A 19,596-nucleotide genomic window follows, 5' to 3' on the forward strand; every position below is an offset into this window, starting at 1 on the left:
AATTCTCATTGAATCTTGGTATTAATATTTATTAATGATCAAAAGGTCCATCAATAATTAGTAAAGAGTTGAGTTTATATTGTGAATGTTTAATGGTTGGTATTAGGCCTGGGCATTCGGGTACCCGTTCGGGTTCGGTTCTTTTTTTTCGGGTATCGGGTCTATTCGGGTAGGGGGTCAAGACCCATTCGGGTATTCTAAAAATTTGGTTCGGGTTCGGTTCGGGTTTGGGTCGGTTCGGGTATTTTAATAAAAAAAACAAAATATCCGAAAATAACCAAAAATACCCGAAATATTTTCGGGTTCGGGTCGGGTTCGGGTTTTTAACTCATATATACCCAAACTAACCGAAATACTCGATTTATCGAAAATACAATGGTTACTTTTTACCCAAATATAACCAAAAATATCTAAAATACCTAATATATTCGGATTTATGATTGTAATTTTAGGTATTTCGGGTATTATAAATATAAATATAAATAATATTTATAGGTGTATATTTGTATTCGGGTACATTCGGGTACATTCGGGTATTGGATTCGGTTCGGGTTCGGTTCGAGTTTTTTTCGGGTAGGAAGTTAGGACCTATTCGGGTATTTTTAAAAATTGGGTTCGGGTTCGGTTTGGGTATTGTTCGGGTTTTTCGGTTCGGGTATTCGGTTCCGGGTATTTTGCCGAGGCCTAGTTGGTATCTGCGCTTCCAAACTGTGAATAAGGTAGTATCGAAGTCTATTTTTTGGTTATTTGTTGTGTTTAAATTATTTTTGGTGATTTTTAGCTACCACCGATTGATAATTTCTCCACCTGTTCAATTATTTTTAGGGATGTGTTGAAACCACCAATTTCTTTTTTTTATAATTTTTTTGTAAATATTATTAATTATACAATATTTTTACTAAACTATAATTAAGGAGTAAGACTTCTTGATATGTCTTCATGTTGACGTAATTTGTAATCAACCTTTACGAAATCTTCGGGTTACATCTGTCATTTCGGCTTCTATTTTTTGTTTGGTCGTAAGAGAGTCAACTGTAATTTCAGTACCTTTAGTGAGCACGTTTCTCAAATATTGAATATATGGTCTACTTTTGCATTCAAAACCAAATAAAGGTCTAGAAAAAAAAAATTTGCCCCATATATTTTTAACATTTTTTTTTTACCAAGATTAGGCCTGAGCATTCGGATTTCGGATCGGATTCGGTTCGGATTTATTCGGATTCGGATAATTCGGGTAGGAGATTTTATTATCCGTTCGGATTTTATGACTATTCGGATCGGGTTCGGTTCGGATAGTGTCGGATTCGGATCAGTTTCGGATTAATTTTGGATCGGTTTGCGAGGAAAAAAAACTAAAAAAATGTTCAATTTAAATAAAAAATAGTTTTAATCTTACTAAAATTTTGCTATGTTTTCCAAAAATATGTATAATTTAACAAATATAACTAAAAACTTTCCGATATCTAGGTTATTTATGATATTTTTATTATTTGTTATAAAATTATAGCTAAATATAACTAATATTTTTGGATATATAATTTTATTTTCGGATTTCGGATATCCTTTCGGTTTTCGGTTCGGATAATTCAGATAGGAGAATTCATTATCCGTTCGGGTTTTGTGACTATTCGGTTCGGATTCGGAGCCGGATTTTTTGGATCGGTTTTGGATCGGTTTTTGGATTTCGGATTTTATGCACAGGCCTAACCAAGATTATGTTGGGCTGGGCTCAAATATCTTTACTATAGAATATGTTAAGTACTTTTATATATGCCATGATTCTTTTCCTTTTCTGGTCAGTTACTATAGAATATGAAACAAAGATTCAAAAATATGAGTTTAAAAGTAAAAAAATTACGTTTCATTTGTTCCTTTTCTGGTCAATTACGTTCGATTTTATATTATACATGGATATCAAAGTGAAAGGTTTCTAGGTCTTATATATTTCGATATTTTTCTTAAAAAGAAAATTCTAACTCTTGTCACGGTTTTCTTAATTTCCGAAAATATGCATTTATCTACAGATTTCAAACTTGATTAATGGGTAATAAAACGATAGTTCGTAATGCCTAACTAGTATACACATTAAAAAAACAATCTGAACAAATCAGACTTGTTTTATAGTTCCGATGTAATAGTTGGAAGCTGCTAATAGAGATCTGGAAATTACACTAATTAATACGTATATATTATAAAAAAAATTGTTGTATCACTACAAGAAAAATAAGCATCGGTAACACACGGAAACTGCTACTAAAGGGATTTCGTAGCGAAACTACAAACGCTGTATAATGAAGAGCTACGGTAGACCCCCTCCTACCGTAGCAGTTTTTACGCGCTATGATAAATTGACCTATTATAGCGCTATTACTCAGCTATTTAATATTCTTAACTAGCGCTTTATTTTTGCTATTATGTTATTTTTAATAACAAATATTTCGTGTTGTGTAACTTGTAATGATAACACACTATATCTGCTGGTGGATATTATTAACTAGCGCTTCACTCGTGCTATTATGTTTGTTTTTATAGCAAACTTTTTGTGATGTCTAACTTGTAATGATAACACATTATATGTGCTGGTGGATATTGTTTCGTGACATTTTGTTAATGCTTTTTAATGCTGCTGTAATGTATATTATTATGTGCTATATTTCAATTATTTGAAACCTATATTGCACAAAACATAGATTGCAAATTGATTCATAAATAAAATTAATATTATATAAAACATACATTTTACAAAGAATCATTCTATCAAATACCCAAAAGATACAAAGAAGGCTTGAATCACCAACCAAGTCATAAAGAAAAAAAACGCAAGTACATTTCTTCACCAAACCAAGTCATAAAGAAACCGAGGCAGCTCTAGTAGATCTCCAACTCATACCATTTAACAGCCAACGCCATTCCTTGTCTTCTTTTACAGTTGCTTCAAGCTATAAACTAACTTTGATTAAAGAAAAATTGAATTAAAACCAAATCCTTGTCTTTTTTTACCTCCTTTGTCTTAATCCCAGTCTCTGGTGTCTGCAACATCACGAAAAACCAACACTTTTAATAAAAAAACCACACATCTCAAACAAAGTTGAAGCAGATTGGTCTAAAGTCTCAACCTTTCTAATACTCACTTCAATTGGAAAGGACAAACAAACAAAAAGACATAACAATCTACCGATTCATTCAATTTCGGATGTTTAAAAATCTACCTTGAAGAGGATATGATCGAGATTAAGCTGGACATCTTTCAAGGAATCACGAACATGACGACGCGCCGAAGCTTCGTCAATATTAACCTCCTTGAGTCGCCCAAGCTCCTCATTGTCTAGCTTCGCATCAGAGCCATCGATCTCTTCTTTCGCCACACCAAACTTCCTTTATCTACAAACCCCAAAGGTGATGTTTGTTGATGTTTGTCTCAGGCGAAGCTTGGGTTTTTACTGTCAAACAAATAAACAATTGTTAGATTCAGTTGAACAAAACTCTTATAATGGTATCAAAAGAAACAAATAAACAATTTTCTTTCAAATAAACAAATAAACTCTTATAATGGTACCTTCGACAGACCATTCTTCTTCTTCGTCTTCTTCTTTGGTTCTCTCAGATTCGAGTCGGAGATGGCAATGAATTTTAGGTTTGAAGAAGTAGAAGAAGTAGTGTTACAAGAGGAAGAGTTTGTTACGAAGAAGATAACAGAATTTCGTTTATTTCACTTGATTAATCTGAACATTACAGACTCGATTATATATCAAGATAATCCCGGTTTAATCCGGTTTACAGACTCAATTATGGTTTATGATAAACCATACTCTAATAGCCTCCCTCAAGATGGCAAGTATATAGAATGAAGTGCCATCTTGCCAATAAGAGTCTTGAAATGAGCTGGAAACAGAGGCTTGGTGAACACGTCTGCAATTTGTTGATCTTTTTTGACATGAAGAGTCTTAATCAAGCCACTGATGACCTTGTCTCGAACAATGTGGCAGTCCAGTTCCACATGTTTTGTGCGTTCATGAAACACAACATTATTAGCAATATGAATAGCTGCTGTTATATCACAGAAGAATGGTACCGATTTGGTTTGAGGCGCCTGAAACTCTCTGAGAAGGTTAACAAGCCAAGCTACATCTCTTACTGCAAACTCCATAGCTCGATACTCAGACTCAGCTGAAGAATGTGATGTAGTCGGTTGTTTCTTAGACTTCCAAGAGATTAATGATTCTCCCAGAAACATACAAAAACCAGAGGTAGACCTCCTTGAATCACGACATGATGCCCAATCCGCATCAGTATAAGCCTGTAGGATCAGGTTACAGTCTGCAGAATAAAAGAGACCAGTACCAATCGTACCTTTGACATAATGCAAGACTTTGCAGGCTGCTTGCATGTGAGATTCCTTAGGAGCTGCAGTAAATTGACAAAGTCTGTTCACTGCATATGTAATATCAGGCCTTGTGATTGTAAGATACATCATTTTCCCCACTAAGCGTCTGTAAGCTGCAGGGTCTTTCATCGGTGGTTCATCTCCATCTGAAACCAATTTCAGACTTGGCTCCATAGGTATACTGGATGGTTTACATGCTAGTAAACCTATTTCTTCAAGTAAACCCAACGCATATTTCCGTTGACAAACAGAGATTCCTGAAGCATTGCGAGCTATCTCCAAGCCCAGGAAATACTTGACTGAGCCTAAATCTCGTAGCTTAAAAGCTTTCTGCAAATCCTCTTTGAGCTGACTGACTTCTGTATCATCATTACTGGCAATGATAATATCATCAACATATACAAGCACTGCAACATACTTCCCATTCACATTTCTCACAAACAAAGTGTGATCAGCCTGTGATTTTTGAAATCCCAGAGACATTAATGTGGTACTAAATTTAAGAAACCACTGTCTTGAGGCTTGTTTTAAACCTTATAGTGACTTTTTCAACTTACAAACTACATTAGGTGGAAGAGCTTCACCATCCTTTGCAGTGTATCCAGGTGGAAGAGTCATATATATTTCCTCTTCTAGATCACCATTAAGAAAAGCACTTGAGATGTCCAACTGTTGTAAACTCCACTTCTTTGCTGCTGCAACTGCCAATAAGGTCTTGACTGTTGTCATTTTTGAAACAGGTGAAAAAGTATCAACAAAGTCAACTCCCTCTTGCTGTGTATAACCTTTGGCAACCAACCGTGCCTTGTAACGCTCTAAACTTCCATCAGCGTTTAACTTGACTTTATAAACCCAGCGACAACCTATAGAATGCATACCTGAGGGTAAAGAACAAATCTCCCACGTTGCAGTACCCTCCAAGGCTTTTAATTCTTCATTCATTGCGTTTAACCAATCATCTAATTTTCTGGCTTGAGCAAAAGATATCGGCTCTGCATATTTAGTAACAGAATAAATGTAGGCTCTATATGGTGGGGATAAACCATCATAGCTCAGAAAATCAGAAATAGGATGATGAACCCCATTAGTAGATAGATTACAGTAATAGTCTTGCAGATAAGCTGGAGTTTTACTTGTTCTGCGATCACCTTTCTGAGAAATAGTGTTATTAATAGGAGTAGAACTGCTAGCTGTATCAGTCACAACTTTAGGAGTCTCACTCACAACTCAGGACTATCAGTAGAATCAACAGTATTATCCTCAACAATAGCTTCTGCAGAAGGTGAAAAGAAATCTTGCAGAACAGTAGACTCACCTTTAGCAAATGGAAATATATCCTCATGAAACACCACATTGCGTGATATGTATATGTCATTGGTTTCCAAATCCAGAAGTCTATAACCTTTAACCCCTGGTGGATATCCAAGAAATACACACGCCTTAGCTCTTGGTTGAAATTTGTTCTTGTTTTTAGTAGACGTTGAGCTATAACAAAGACAGCCAAACACACGTAATCCACTGAAATCAGGAACCTTATGAGTAAGAACTTCAAATGGAGACTTGTCTTTAAGAAGAGGTGTAGGTAGTCGATTGATCAGGAAGACTGCAGTCAAAACACACTCTCCCCAATATTCAATAGGAACTTGAGCTTGAAACATAAGAGATCTTGTAACATTTAATATGTGCTGATGTTTTCTTTCCAGTACTAAGTTCTGCTCTGGTGTTTCTGGACAAGAAAAGTAATGTAAGATACCTTTAGCTTTGAATAGCTCCACAAACTTCAACTCTGGAGCATTGTCTGATCTCACACCTTTAACTTGTGTTTTATACTGAGTCTCCACCATCTTCAGAAAATCTGGAAAGATAGTCAACACTTCACTTTTATTCTTCAAGAGATACAACCAAGTAACCCGTGTATGATCATCTACTATGGTCAAGAAATACCGATATCCATCTGGTGTAGGCACATTAAATGGACCCCAGATATCAATATGAACAAGATCAAAAGCAGATTCACAGACATTATTCTTTGAGGGAAACGGGAGATGCTTCTGTTTTGCAAGAGGACAAACATTGCAATGAAAAGATCTTTTATTTCTTTGATTGAATCCAAGTACATCAGTAACTATAGTGGAAGTAGCTACAGACGGATGACCTAGTCTACTATGCCAAAGACTAGAGTCAACAACAATATTTGTAGAAAAAGTTCTCTTCTGGTCTGTTAAATCTTTAATACTCTGCACATCCAGAACATATAAGTTAGAGATTTGTTCACCTTTACCAATCATCAGCCCCTTGATATGATCCTGTATTATGCAAGAATCCTCATCAAATGTTACTCTGTACCCCAAATCCTTTGTCAGCTGACTGATACTCAGAAGATTTAGTCGAAAATCCGGAATATAAAGCACATTATTCAAGATGAGAAACTCATTCAACTGAACTGTACCTATACCTGTGATCTTAACTCCAAAACCAGTAGGTAAGGTTACAGAATTATTCATTGTTTCAGACAAATTCAGAAACAAACTCTTATCATGACAAACATGATGAGTTGCTCCACTGTCTATTATCCAAGATTCAGAGGATAAAACATTTCCAGTAGCTCTTAAAATACCAACAAAACCAATAGTAGAAGAAGAGAAAGCTATACCAGGTAAAGCAGTGATAGTAGCACCAGAAGTAGAAGCAACTGAAGGTGTCTGAATCTGAGAATTGAAGTATGCCACAACTCCATTAATCTGATCTTTAGTAAGAACCTTAGTCAAACCATTAATAAGATCATTTGTAGTAGTCTCTGTCATAGCCAACTGAGCAACAACCGGCTTAATAGTTGTGACATTCTTTTCTGAAGAAGAGCCCTTGTCTGACTGATTCTTGTGTTTATGTTTAAAGCCTAATGGGTAGCCATGGATCTTGTAACAGCGGTCAATGGTATGTCCTGTGTATCCACAATGAGTGCAAATGATTTTCTGTGGTTTGGCATTGTTGTATGTAGCATTGACAGACGGTTAAATTGAATCTGGTGCAGAAACATGGAAAGCAACAGCATTGGTTGGAACCGGTGTAAAACTCCTCTGATTGTGATCTTGATCCAAAAGATTGTAAACCTCAGCCAAGGATGGAACATGTTTCTTCATAATGATTTGAGTCCTTATGACAGAATAGGATTCATTCAAGCTTGCCAAAAACTTAATCACACGAGCATGATCTGCTTTCTTATCCACAGCCTTGCAACAATCACAATGTTACACAAAGTCACACAATCAGAACCATCAAGTTCATTCCACAAAGTTCTCAAAATCGTATAGTAAGTAGCAAGATCCATAGTACCCTGTTGCAGAGACCAAATCTGTTGAGATAAATGATATGATCTCGGAAGATTAGTAATACGATAACGAGTCAATAGATCATTCCATATCTCTGATGCATTATCAAAACGAAGAATACTTTTGTAGATCGGTTTCAAAACTGAGTTCAATAGCCAAGACTTCACTAAACTGTTACATCAGGACCAAATCCGGAATAAACGATCCGATTCAGGCGGTCGTGGGACAGATCCATCAATGAAAACAAACTTATTCTTTGCGTCTAAAGCAATCTTGATCGCAATTTGCAATCATCATAATTTGTTCCATCAAACACTTCAGAGATAATAGAAACTCCAGGATTATCACTATGCGTAAGATAATAAGGCGAATGTATACTGTCATGTGATTCAACAACTGGTTTACGAGTACGAGTACGAGTACGAGGTTCAGGCGAACCTTCCGGTGAAGAATCATCGCGATTTGCCGATTTACGAGCCGAAACAGGTACGTGAATCGTGCGACGAGTGAGTTTACGTCCTGGCGCCATCGGAGAAGCTCCAATTTCACGACGAAGGAAGTTTTTGTTGAAATTTTGATCGATACAACAATCTCTCGGCAAACAAACCGAAGAAATTGATCGAAAATAAGAAGAAAAGAATCAAATCTAGGTCAAGAATCGTATGAATGATTCACCATTCATGCTCTGATACCATGTTACAAGAGGAAGAGTTTGTTACGAAGAAGATAACAAAATTTCGTTTATTTCACTTGATTAATCTGAACATTACAGACTCGATTATATATCAATATAATCCCGGTTTAATCTGGTTTACAGACTCAATTATGGTTTATGATAAACCATACTCTAATAAGTAGGATGAGAGAATTTTTTCCTGAATCAGCCAAGAGAAGACCTAATCTGAATTAATTTTGTTCTGAATTTTGTTCTCAGTCGAGGCGATGAAAAGATGAAAGGATGAAGAGAGCGGACGCCAAAGCCTTTGTTGGGCGATGAACGGATGAGATTTCATTAAACAACAGCCGCCAAAGCCTTATGAAAGGATGAGATTTCGCCACGTCATGTATCCGAGTATTACTTATTGATTGGTTTAGGTAAATTGATCATGTATTAGATCCGATGAATGGCTGAGATCTCGCCACATCAGCAATCCGAGTGAAACATGATGATTGACTAATTTTGTTTATAGACATAAAAATGTGTTTTAACTATTTATATAATTTTTAAAAAATTATATATTGAAGAATTAATATGTTTATGAGTTATTTACATGATTATATAATTTTTCACAATTAAAAAAAAAAAATTTTGCAACGTTTTTAGAAATTTGAAGGTAACACATATGATTGCCTTAGAATACATGTACACTAATCTTCTTATTGTGTAAATCATATTGTTGAAACACATTAATGATGTTATAATCTATACAATATAAAAGTCGAGGCTATAAGCCTCTGAGACCGTCCACCTAGGATTTTAAACGACCAATCGCAGTTGGTCATCTTGCTAATTAACATTTTTTACCATCTCATTAATTAACTTTTCTAAGTTTTACAAATTTTTTATATTAAGATATTTATTATATGGAAAATAAAATATATATGGAAAGAAGAGATACGTAAACTTTTGAAAATATAACATACGGAAATAAAAAATGAAAAATTTAATTATTAAAATATGCAAAAAATATCTTTATTAACGAATTTAAATTTATGAATTTATAAACAATATCTTGGTAGAAAGGAGAATATATATCTATACTATATAAAACTCGAGGCTATAAGCCTATGAGAACCTCCACATAGGATTTTAAACGACCAATCTCGGTTGGCCATCTTGCTAATTAACATTTTTTTCCATCTCATTAATTAACTTTTCTAAGTTTTACAAATTTTCTATATTAAGATATTTATTATATGGAAAATAATATATATATTGAAAGAAGAGATATGTAAACTTTTGAAAATATAACATACGGAAATAAAAAATGTAAATTTAATTATTAAAATATGCAAAAATATCTTTATTAACGAATTTAAATTTATGAATTTATAAACAATATCTTGGTAGAAAGGAGAATATATATATATATTCACACAAAAGACATATAAATTTTGTTGATGTCAAAAAAAAAAAAAGACATATAAATTTTGTTTTTGTAATAATATCTGAAAGTCGAGGCTATAAGCTTCTGAGGCAGTCCACGTGGAATTTTAAACCACCAATCGCTGTTTGACATATCATTAGTTAACGTTTTTGAAATTACTATTATTTTCTATTTTTTTTAGATTTTTGTAAATTGGAAAAAGCAACATATGGAAATAAAAGAAATATTCGAAAATATGGAAAATTTTCTAAATATTTTGTCATGACAAAATACATGATATAAAAATTATCATAATATAAATTATATATTTTTTTAAGTTTATACAATTTAAACGAAAATACAGAATTTATTTTTAGTCTCACTACATTTATTAGTAACTTCATTTTCAATAACAATAGCCATTTAATCACAATAGCTATCTCATTGAATGATATTTTAAAAATTTATGATTTTTATTTTAAAAGTATTTATAGATAGGAAGAAATATGACAGTATATTGAAGCAAGATGTATATAAATTTTGTAATTTTAATACATAAAATAATTTATATTAGTCTCACAAATTTGATTATATTTTCATATTTTCTAAACGACCAATCGCAATTACTCATCGTTAATTAACATTATTAAATTATAATATTTTATACAGTAAAATATTTATGAAAAAAGAAATAAATATATATATAAATAAATATATATGAAAATAATAGAAATGTAAATGTTTAAAAAACAACATATGGAAGTAAATAAAAGCAATATATAGAAAAAAATAAATGTAAATTTTTGAAAAACAATATGTGGAATACATTAAACTTATATTCTTATTTTGCTAAGTTTCTTATTTTCCAACAAAAAAAAAAAAGAGTATTAACAAAAACTATATTCGATTAACCCTAGATCTTTTCATTATAAATAATAACCGGAGGCATCCTATTCTATCATAATTTTTAAATTGTATATTTTGAATCGTCGGTAACAGCTAGGGTTGCTTACTACTCTTTATTAGGGATAACAATAGCCCACACTGGAAGTTGAGTAGAATTTTAAGTAGTATATATAAGTTATGGACCTCTCCACTCATAGCCAATTGGTTTTGAGTTCAAAGCCCAAAGTCTAATATGGTATCAGAGCTCGATCTGCACATGCTCAACCCAATCTACATCGGCCCAACTAAATAATTGGTCCGCCGATCAATGCCCGAACATATCGAGATCAATGGCTAAAAGAGCCATCATCTCTAGCGGACGTATTAGGGATAATAATATCCCACACTGGAAGTTGAATAGGATCTTAAGTGGTATATATAAGATATGAGTTTCTCCACTCATAGCCAATTGGTTTTGAGTTAGAAGCCCACAGTCTAATACTTTTAATGGCCCATATTAAAATTTTTTTTATCGCTTTTGCCACTTGTAGCATTTGGACTTCTATTTTTTTTTCTCTCATACTCATAATTTAATATACTCACAAGTTATATTTTTTTTTTACTCTCATCATCGATTGTTACGATCGTTTGTTTTTGTGTGTGATTCACTCGGCATTACATCCACATCTAATGGATCTAACTTTCCTCCTTCCGAGATGCTATATCCCATAGAAATCAACAACTTTGTTACTTGCATATCTGCACCACCACCTAATATGTATATTATACTTCTGTTTGTTAGATTGTTTGTCATTTGAGACTGAGAGTAGTTTTTATTGTTTTGGTGAGAGTAGTATCGAAAGAGTCCGGCTAAGTTTGTGAATGGTAGATGTGCTAATGAAATAGAGAATGAAACAAAGGAAATGAGTGCTTGCAAAAAGATAGAAAGAGTGATAGCTTTATGGAAAAAATTGTGAAGACGGAAATTCATATTATTGAAAATAATGAGAAAAATATGAATTGTTAAAAATAAAGTATAGATAAGCTTATGAGTACACTTCTGTATAGAATCTTATATTTAGAAGAGCTACACTAACCAATATAGTGAAGATAGACAAAGAACAATAGTGAATTTGCGTATACCAAAATGAGAAAGTCGTCAAAGTTAGTCCTCATACAACAATAAATCTAGGAAAGTGGTGGTTGCGGTGAGACTTGAGAAACATACATCTAAGACCGTGCAAGGAAGCTCTCTTGGGAAAAGTGTCTAAGCCAATATTGTGAAAGATGTCTATGGCTAATGAGGTAACTTATTGCGTGGTTCTTTTTTGAAACTTAGGTTGTATATTTCTTCAGTTGGATGATATCTAACCAGAAAAAAGATATGAAGACTTGTGTTGAAATAATCGAAAAAGTTGTTCTTCTTAGCATACCAATTTCAATCAAAAACATGAATTAGGAAGACGTAAGAAAGATAATAAATTTAATTGATGAGATCAGTTTCCTTGCATTATGAACAATTGGCGTCATAATTAGGTAACAAAGAGGGTTGATCTCCAAGTAAAAAAGTGAAAGAGAAAGAGAGAAACGCGGTTGACACCATAACTCCATAAGACAAACTTGGATTATTAAATATGGAAAGAAAGTGAGAAAACAGTAATGACATGACCTCTTTATGGTAACGTTTTGTTCATATGTAGCTGAAACTTGATGGCGAGGTTTCTCATTGTGTTGGGATGAGCCATTTTTGTATAAGAGATGCTCTGATGATCTTTTAGGATGAATGAGGCCATTGTCAAAATATTATAATTATTTTCCTAATAGCAAAATCTTTAATAGTATAAAAAAGTAAGAGATAATGACACATCATATTTGTAATATATTTTATACTAAACTAGATAAGGACCCGTCCGATGGACGGGTTTATTTGTTTAAAAATTAAAATTAAATTTAACAAAAAATTAATTAATAACGTTGTAAGTAGAAATTTTCTTTCAAAAGTAAAAATAATATTTACTTTTTCACTTTTGCCTTAAATCATAAAATATTCATCATAAAGTTGGTAAATTAAATCAAAGTGGTGTTTAATTAGACACGTTAAAAATATAAATATGATAAAGCGACTAAATTCTTTTGCCTTCCAAGCTAACGTTGCAGGTTCGAATCCTACATACTCAATTGCAATAACTTTATGATCAATCAATAAAAATTAATAAATTCAAAAAATTATAAGCACGATGATATACGAATCTTATATAATTCAAATATGAACATAGAAATTGAAATAAACTATTTTGAAATAGTATAATTAAATTCAAAATATCAAAAAAAAAAAGAAGCATATATGTTTCTTGCATATTCAAGAATTTCAAATAAAACAATATAACACTTTACTTAAAATCATCACATATTTCTAATTAGGAAATTATATTGATATAAATAATGTAAATTTGTAATTTAATTCATGACACATGTCGCTATCTAAAATCATTAAAACTATGATATATTATAAATCTTATATAATTTAAACTGAACGTAGAAACCAAAATAAATAATTCAAAGATACAACAGTGAAACTAAAAATAAAAAATTATAAACACGATAATATATGAATCTTTGTTAATTTAAATATGAAAAGAAAAATTGAAATGAACAATCTAACTATACTACAATCATAATTGAAGAGCAAAAAAAAAAAACAGTTAAGTAAAAAAATAGTACAAAAAGGAAAAAAAAATTGATCTCAAATATTTCTAATTGAAAAAATAAACTCAAATAAATAATATGAGGATTAGTTTAACTAAATCATCACATATTTCTAATTGGAAAAGAAATTGAGATAAATAATATCAAAATTTTAAATTAATATATAATAATGTATGTTTCCTTTTTAATAAATTTGCCTTATTTTTTTCTTGTTTAATTGAAATATAGAAAACGTATAATTTCCTTATTATTATCTTTTGACATTTTTAAATTTTTTTTTATAAAAATATGAATTATTTAAAATTATTATTATAATTATCTTTTACATTTTTTAAATTATTTAAATTTGTAATTACTTTCAATTATCTTCTTTTTATTTTATAAATGAAATTTTTGTTTTACATGTGTCAAAATCTAAGATCGATAGATTGGCCACGTGTCACGATCATAATATGAGTTATTAACTTTGAAGACCATACTTTATATAATAAGATTTTACCTTATAAACTTTTTTTCTTATTAAAACAAAATTTTAAATAACGTAAATGATACTAAAAATATAAATAAGAACATTTATGTTAAATAGAATAAATAATAAACATTATAGTATTTTTGTATTAGTAATTTTAATGTATAGCTAATTAAACAAATACTAAAACCAAAAAAATATTAAATCAATTGATAACAACAAACCCCCGCGTAGCGGGGGTTAATAACCTAGTTAATAAAATGAAAGAATTCATTTATGTTATAATAGTATACTTTATATCATTAATATTAGCTACTATTTAAAACACTAAACCCTAAACCCTAAAACTAAACCCTAAACCCTAAATCCTAAACCCTAAACCCTAAACTATTTTTAAAAATGAATTTTTTTTTATGTTATTATTTGTTATAATTAATATTATTACTATTTCAAACAAATATAATCCAAAAACCTAAACCATACATTTCATACCCTAAACCCTATACCCTAAACCCTAAACCCTATACCCTAAACTCTTTAAAATTATAATTTTGTTATTATTTATATAATTATTAATATTATAATTAAATATTTATGTCTTTTTGAGATATTTGGTTATATTTGTTTATATTTCATTTTTTTTTTAACTTTTTATTCCAAAATTCGAAAATCATTTAAAAAATCTTAAAAATCTTAGAAATCATTTAACTTGAAACCTAAAGTACATGCCTTAAAATAATTAATTCAATTTTTTCCAATTAAAATGTTTTAAGTATGTGTTTTTGTGTTTAATATATTTTTGCCAAGAGATAACATATAATTAGTAACATGAGAAAACAAAGTCAAGTGCATGTAATAAAAGAAAACACAAAGTCATTTATAAATCCGTATTTTTTTTATAAATACGTTATTTTTTATAAATACAGTATATTTTTATAAATAAAATAAACTCTAAATCGAAAATAAAAATCTATAATGAAAATAGAAATTATTTTAATTACCAACAAAATAGTCTTAGGGGGGTGTATTGAAGAAAGAATTTAGAGTGATTTGAGTTTTAATGAGTTTTGAGATGATTTTGGTGAATTTTGGTGAATTAGAGAATTTGATATCAAAACTCTCTCAAATCCCACCTAAAACCATGGGATTTGGATATTTGAATTTTCAACTAAGATGTTCTCTGAAATCCCACCAAAAATCACTCAAGTCATTTCAAATCCACAACTTAAAATGTTTCCAATAACAGTGGATTTGATTGTAGATTTTAAAATCACTAATCCAATAACACTTGATTTTAAAAAGATTTTTAAAATTCATGTTTGAATAACATAGGATTTATCTTTTTAATACAAATCATTTCAAATCCTTTATTGAATACACCCCCCTTACACATGAAAATAAACAAAAAAAATTGTCTTAAAGTTTCTAAACATAATAAACCTAATTGTGATACAGAGGTCTCTCTGGTGGTGTCTTTGCCTGTGTCTGTGCATGTGATGATTTTGAAACTTGCTGTCAAAGAATCATCAATCACTGTCCTCTGTCAACTACAACCACAAAATAAATCATCAAGATCAGAGAACAGATCAGTGTTTTGAAGTCATGACCAATATGTGATTTAAGAACTATAGTACAGTACCTAAGAGAAGATGTTCAATTAAATATGGACAGTACTGTCATGTATAATGTGAGATGACCCTAATCAAATTAGATTTAGCAACTCTTACTGGCCACTGTATACAAGGCAAGAAAAGTAAAACTCAAGTCGATAAGCAACAAGTTCAATGTGGAACCATGAGTATCAGTCTTTATAGCATACTTAAGGCTGCTAAAAAGTCCACTCCTTTCAATTGTTTTTAGAAGCTATTAGCACCAATGTTACATCGACTAGAGCTATGGACTGGTAACTTACGGGGACATGAGAGTCACAGGCGTTTCTCTTGGCGTCAGTTGCTGAGAAGACTGTGTATACAAGGACGAATTTGCCAATGATCTCAGCTCCAAGACCACTTCACTTGTTGCTTTATCTTCTTTATCTCTCTTGAATCAGATACAAATGGAATGAGTTCACGCAAAGAAGCTAAAACTAATCTCAATTTTGTCAAAGATTATATAGCTTTATGGTCTCATCTCTCCACCTGATTGCAGTAAAAAAGGCATATACATATGTACTCTTATCATTTGCATATGTGATTTGTCATACCGTTCTGCATAATAACCAAAATCAAATTAGTCCAATTGTGTTAGGAAACTGAACAACAGAAGAAAAAATATAAACATATACTCAATGAGATTCTTATCTTGGAAGCCTAACACATGCTTTGTCAATATTACACCAATACGACCATAGCTCCACACCACCAATTATACAATTTGTGATAATAAGTTCAAAGGATCACACTCAAATAACTCACATGCATCAACACACTAGAAAGAAAGTAAAGAAACAAAGAGTAGTAACAACAAGAGAGGTATCAATTAATTGGCCATTGGTCAAAGTTGTTTATAAGAGAGATGTCATATTACTTATTTACTTACATCTGAGCACAAGAAAAGCTTCACAAAGTTCTGTGCAAGTTGCCAGAGAGTTTCTCCTTCTTGTGGTCTTAAAACAGCAAAAAAAAGGTTAGACTAGTTTAGCTTCCAGCTATTATCACCAACACAAATCCTATCCTGGAAAATGTTAATAACTAGAGCATTCTTAGGCAAGAATCACTTGCAAGGACCTGTTCTCATTTGTATCGAATACTCACATCAGACACAAAATGTATAACAAAAAGTAAAGAAATAATATCTTAAACAAGTAAAAGAACAAGGTAGGAACGGACAAGAAGTTTGAAGATTAGGAATCAAGATTCTGCAAACAAAAGAACGACATGGATTATCAGAATCATTACAACATAACTCATCTTTAATTGAACAGCTACAAAGCCGTAAATACCTTGTAGTTCTTGTACTGAACAGCTACAGAGCGGCAACTACAGATCCACAAATCCAACTACACATCAGAAAAAGAAACATGAGACATCAATAATCATGAGAGCAGTGGCATCGACCGGTAAGGACTAGAGACAAGAGCTAGGAAACCAAATTAGCATATACGAGAGCAATAAACTTTTTCACACTAAGCATTATCTCAAGATACAGAAAAAATAGAGTCTAAACTCAGACAAAAAAATCAATCGAAAACACTGATTGAAAGTCGAACACCCAAGCTCACATAAGAAAGAAACACGATTCAAATCAACAAACAAAAATCCAAAACCCAATTACTTCAAAAACAACAAAAACAGATGAAACACAAACTGAATCATTGAGAATAACGAACACCCATACATATATTTTACCTTTATGTATCAAAATCGAACACCCATACTTATGAACAATTGAACAATGTTTTGTTATAATATTGATGAGAGGAGGAAGAAACAGAGTAAGAGACCATTGTCTCTTCTCTTTCTAAACAAGACAAGAAGTAAAACTGAAACTTTTATATATCTCCGACACTTGTTATTTACATCAAGACTAACTTTGGTTTATATATGGAAAACAAATAGACACAACAATACAGTGACTTGTGTCTCTTCATACTTAGTGACTCGTGAGTGAAACAACACAGACCGAAACATCACAAGTCATGAAACGTTGCAACTTAGAAAACTCAATTATTGACTAACATCCAAAAAGAAAAAAAGACAATATGTTCCCATATCAAAAACGACAATACCAATTATCATATCGTACATAAGAACAAGAGCATGAGTAAAGTAATAAACAGCTAATTCCCATTATCTTTCATTAGCAAATTCCACAAACTTCAAAGCTAAAAACAAAATCAAAACAAAGCAGTTTCTTGTGAATTGTTCAAACAGCTTGAGATGAGTTCCACGAGCAAGGCATGGATGGTGGCAACGAGCATTGGGTTCGTAGAAGCATTGAAATTTATAAACCCAGATATTACAGACACAAAATCAGATTGGGAACTTCAATGACTTACAAAGAAACATCAATTCCTAAAAATTAGTATCTTTGAGAAGATTGATTAGTTCATAACTAAAATTAAGAACTAGTAAATAGTCAAGAACTAAAATTACCCAATTGAATGTCGTATACCTTTCAGGTGGATGAGATCAGCTGGTTTCGAAGCTACTGAGACAGACAAGGAGAGAAACGGATCTATTGAGACAGAGAAGCTACTGAGTTCGAGGCTAATGAGACTTAGATCGCCTGAGCTATTGAGACAGATACAGAGACGGAGTCGAAGAGAGATAGAGACGGAGAGATATGGCGACGGAGGAGAGAGACGGTGGCGGATCTGAGAAACAACCGCAGAGAAAGAAGGAGAAATACAGAGACGGATAGTGGAGAATCGATGGAGATTGTGGTGCTGATAATCGAAATTTCTTCAATGGCAATCGAGAGTTCATGCAATAATGGGTATTCAGATTTCACAAACACTTTGAGATTGAATTGAAATTTTGGAGAAAGCTTTTTTTTCTTTTTTGTTGGAGCTAAGTGTAAATCGAGACTTTTTTGGTTGGGGGAGAAAAACCCAAAATTTTTGCCTCCAAAATTATACCTTTCCCCGCTATAATACTGAGTTAAGTCCCCGTTTAATGAAAAGTTGAAAACTATATCCTAGCGTTAATATAGTGCTGCGAAATACTTGCCATCCGATTTTGGAACTTTTAGTAGCAGTTCGTAAATTAGCGCTACAAAGGAGTGCTACCGAAGCTCATATTTCTTGTAGTTACTCAAAGCAAAAAAAATGATCCAAGTTAAAGCTAGAAACCTGCAAGTAGAAGTCGGTGAAATCGCGATCCAACTGTTTCCATTGAGTGTGTTTTCCTGCCTGTGGATTAGTCTCTATGAAGAATGTTGGACGTTTTCTCAACTGCAAATAAACATTTCAAAGGTCATTAATCAAGGCTCGTAACTAATTACAAAATGTACATGAGTATGTTTAGTACCTCGATTTTGAGGATTCCAGTTTCATCATGTGTATAAATACTCTCTTCAAAAGATGAGACATCATTCCATTGAATCTCGATCTTTCTCTTCAGCCTTGGCATGTTAGTTTCTTCTTCTCCGAAGAGAAACTCCCATATAAGTTTCTTCTTTGCAAAATAGAATTTTGCCACAATATCTTCAGGGTTTATTGCAACGGGGGTCCATGTTCCAATTTTGATCATGGAGATTGGGAAATTCATAGCTTTTAGTTTCTCAGAACTCTTAGGAAGAATTGAGGTCTTTGAGTTCTCTATTTGTTGATGAGGACATGTGTAGTTTTTATTGAGGTAAGTTTCAATCTTGTTGATAAGCTCCGGAGTCGTTGTTAGAGGCAAGTTTAGAAGTGGAACCTGAAAAAACATTGAGAATAAATCATAGAGAAATTGTTAAAAATGCTCATTTTTCAATACCCCTTTTCAAAAATGCCCCCTTTGAGAGTCTATTTTTAAGTTTGCCCTCTTTTAATTTTTAATGACCATTTTACCCTTATTTGAAACAAAATTAGGTCCACAAAATACAAAATATTTTTTGGCGGGAAAAGTGATCCCGCAATTTTCCCGCCAAAACACTTGTAAAAACCTTTAAAAAACCTTGTAAAATTTTCCCGTAAAAATTTTTCCCGCCAAAAAATTTTCCCGCCAAAAAATTTTTTTTGCGGGAAAAGTGATTCCGCAATTTTTTTTGCGAAATTTTTTGGCGGGAAAAATTTACAAGGTATTTTAAAGG

General features: G+C 32.1%; 1 protein-coding gene, 2 long non-coding RNA genes and 1 pseudogene across 7 annotated transcripts in view; all 4 read right to left on the bottom strand.

Annotated features, from left to right (window-relative positions):
• Positions 1–2,689: 2,689 nt before the first annotated feature.
• On the bottom strand, positions 2,690–3,401 carry LOC9310787. The gene is made up of 2 exons (XR_002331303.1): positions 3,210–3,401; positions 2,690–3,030 (listed from the first exon to the last, which is right to left on the bottom strand). It is a non-coding gene; the product is annotated as an uncharacterized LOC9310787 (long non-coding RNA).
• Positions 3,402–10,944: 7,543 nt separating this feature from the next.
• LOC110227606 lies at positions 10,945–11,170 on the bottom strand (annotated as a pseudogene).
• Positions 11,171–15,152: 3,982 nt separating this feature from the next.
• On the bottom strand, positions 15,153–18,448 carry LOC110227607. 5 transcript variants are annotated; one of them, XR_002331302.1, is made up of 7 exons: positions 17,974–18,448; positions 16,802–16,858; positions 16,689–16,717; positions 15,999–16,465; positions 15,773–15,900; positions 15,500–15,593; positions 15,153–15,407 (listed from the first exon to the last, which is right to left on the bottom strand). It is a non-coding gene; the product is annotated as an uncharacterized LOC110227607 (long non-coding RNA). The 5 variants fall into 5 exon arrangements; XR_002331300.1 differs by lacking the exon at positions 15,500–15,593 and having other exon boundaries at positions 15,999–16,287; positions 16,399–16,465; positions 17,974–18,444; XR_002331299.1 differs by lacking the exon at positions 15,500–15,593 and having other exon boundaries at positions 15,999–16,067; positions 16,399–16,465; positions 17,974–18,439.
• A 162-nt stretch (positions 18,449–18,610) lies between these two features.
• Positions 18,611–19,596, bottom strand: part of LOC9310788 — a 2,892-nt gene continuing 1,906 nt past the window's right edge. The window contains exons 2-3 of the mRNA XM_002874675.2: positions 18,831–19,220; positions 18,611–18,754 (exon numbers count right to left, since the gene is read on the bottom strand). Coding sequence (XP_002874721.2) covers positions 18,611–18,754; positions 18,831–19,220 — 534 coding nt within the window. The remainder of the gene's footprint in view (positions 18,755–18,830; positions 19,221–19,596) is intronic.

Source organism: Arabidopsis lyrata (genome assembly GCF_000004255.2).
Source record: "Arabidopsis lyrata subsp. lyrata unplaced genomic scaffold ARALYscaffold_6, whole genome shotgun sequence".
Classification (NCBI taxonomy): Eukaryota; Viridiplantae; Streptophyta; class Magnoliopsida; order Brassicales; family Brassicaceae; genus Arabidopsis; species Arabidopsis lyrata.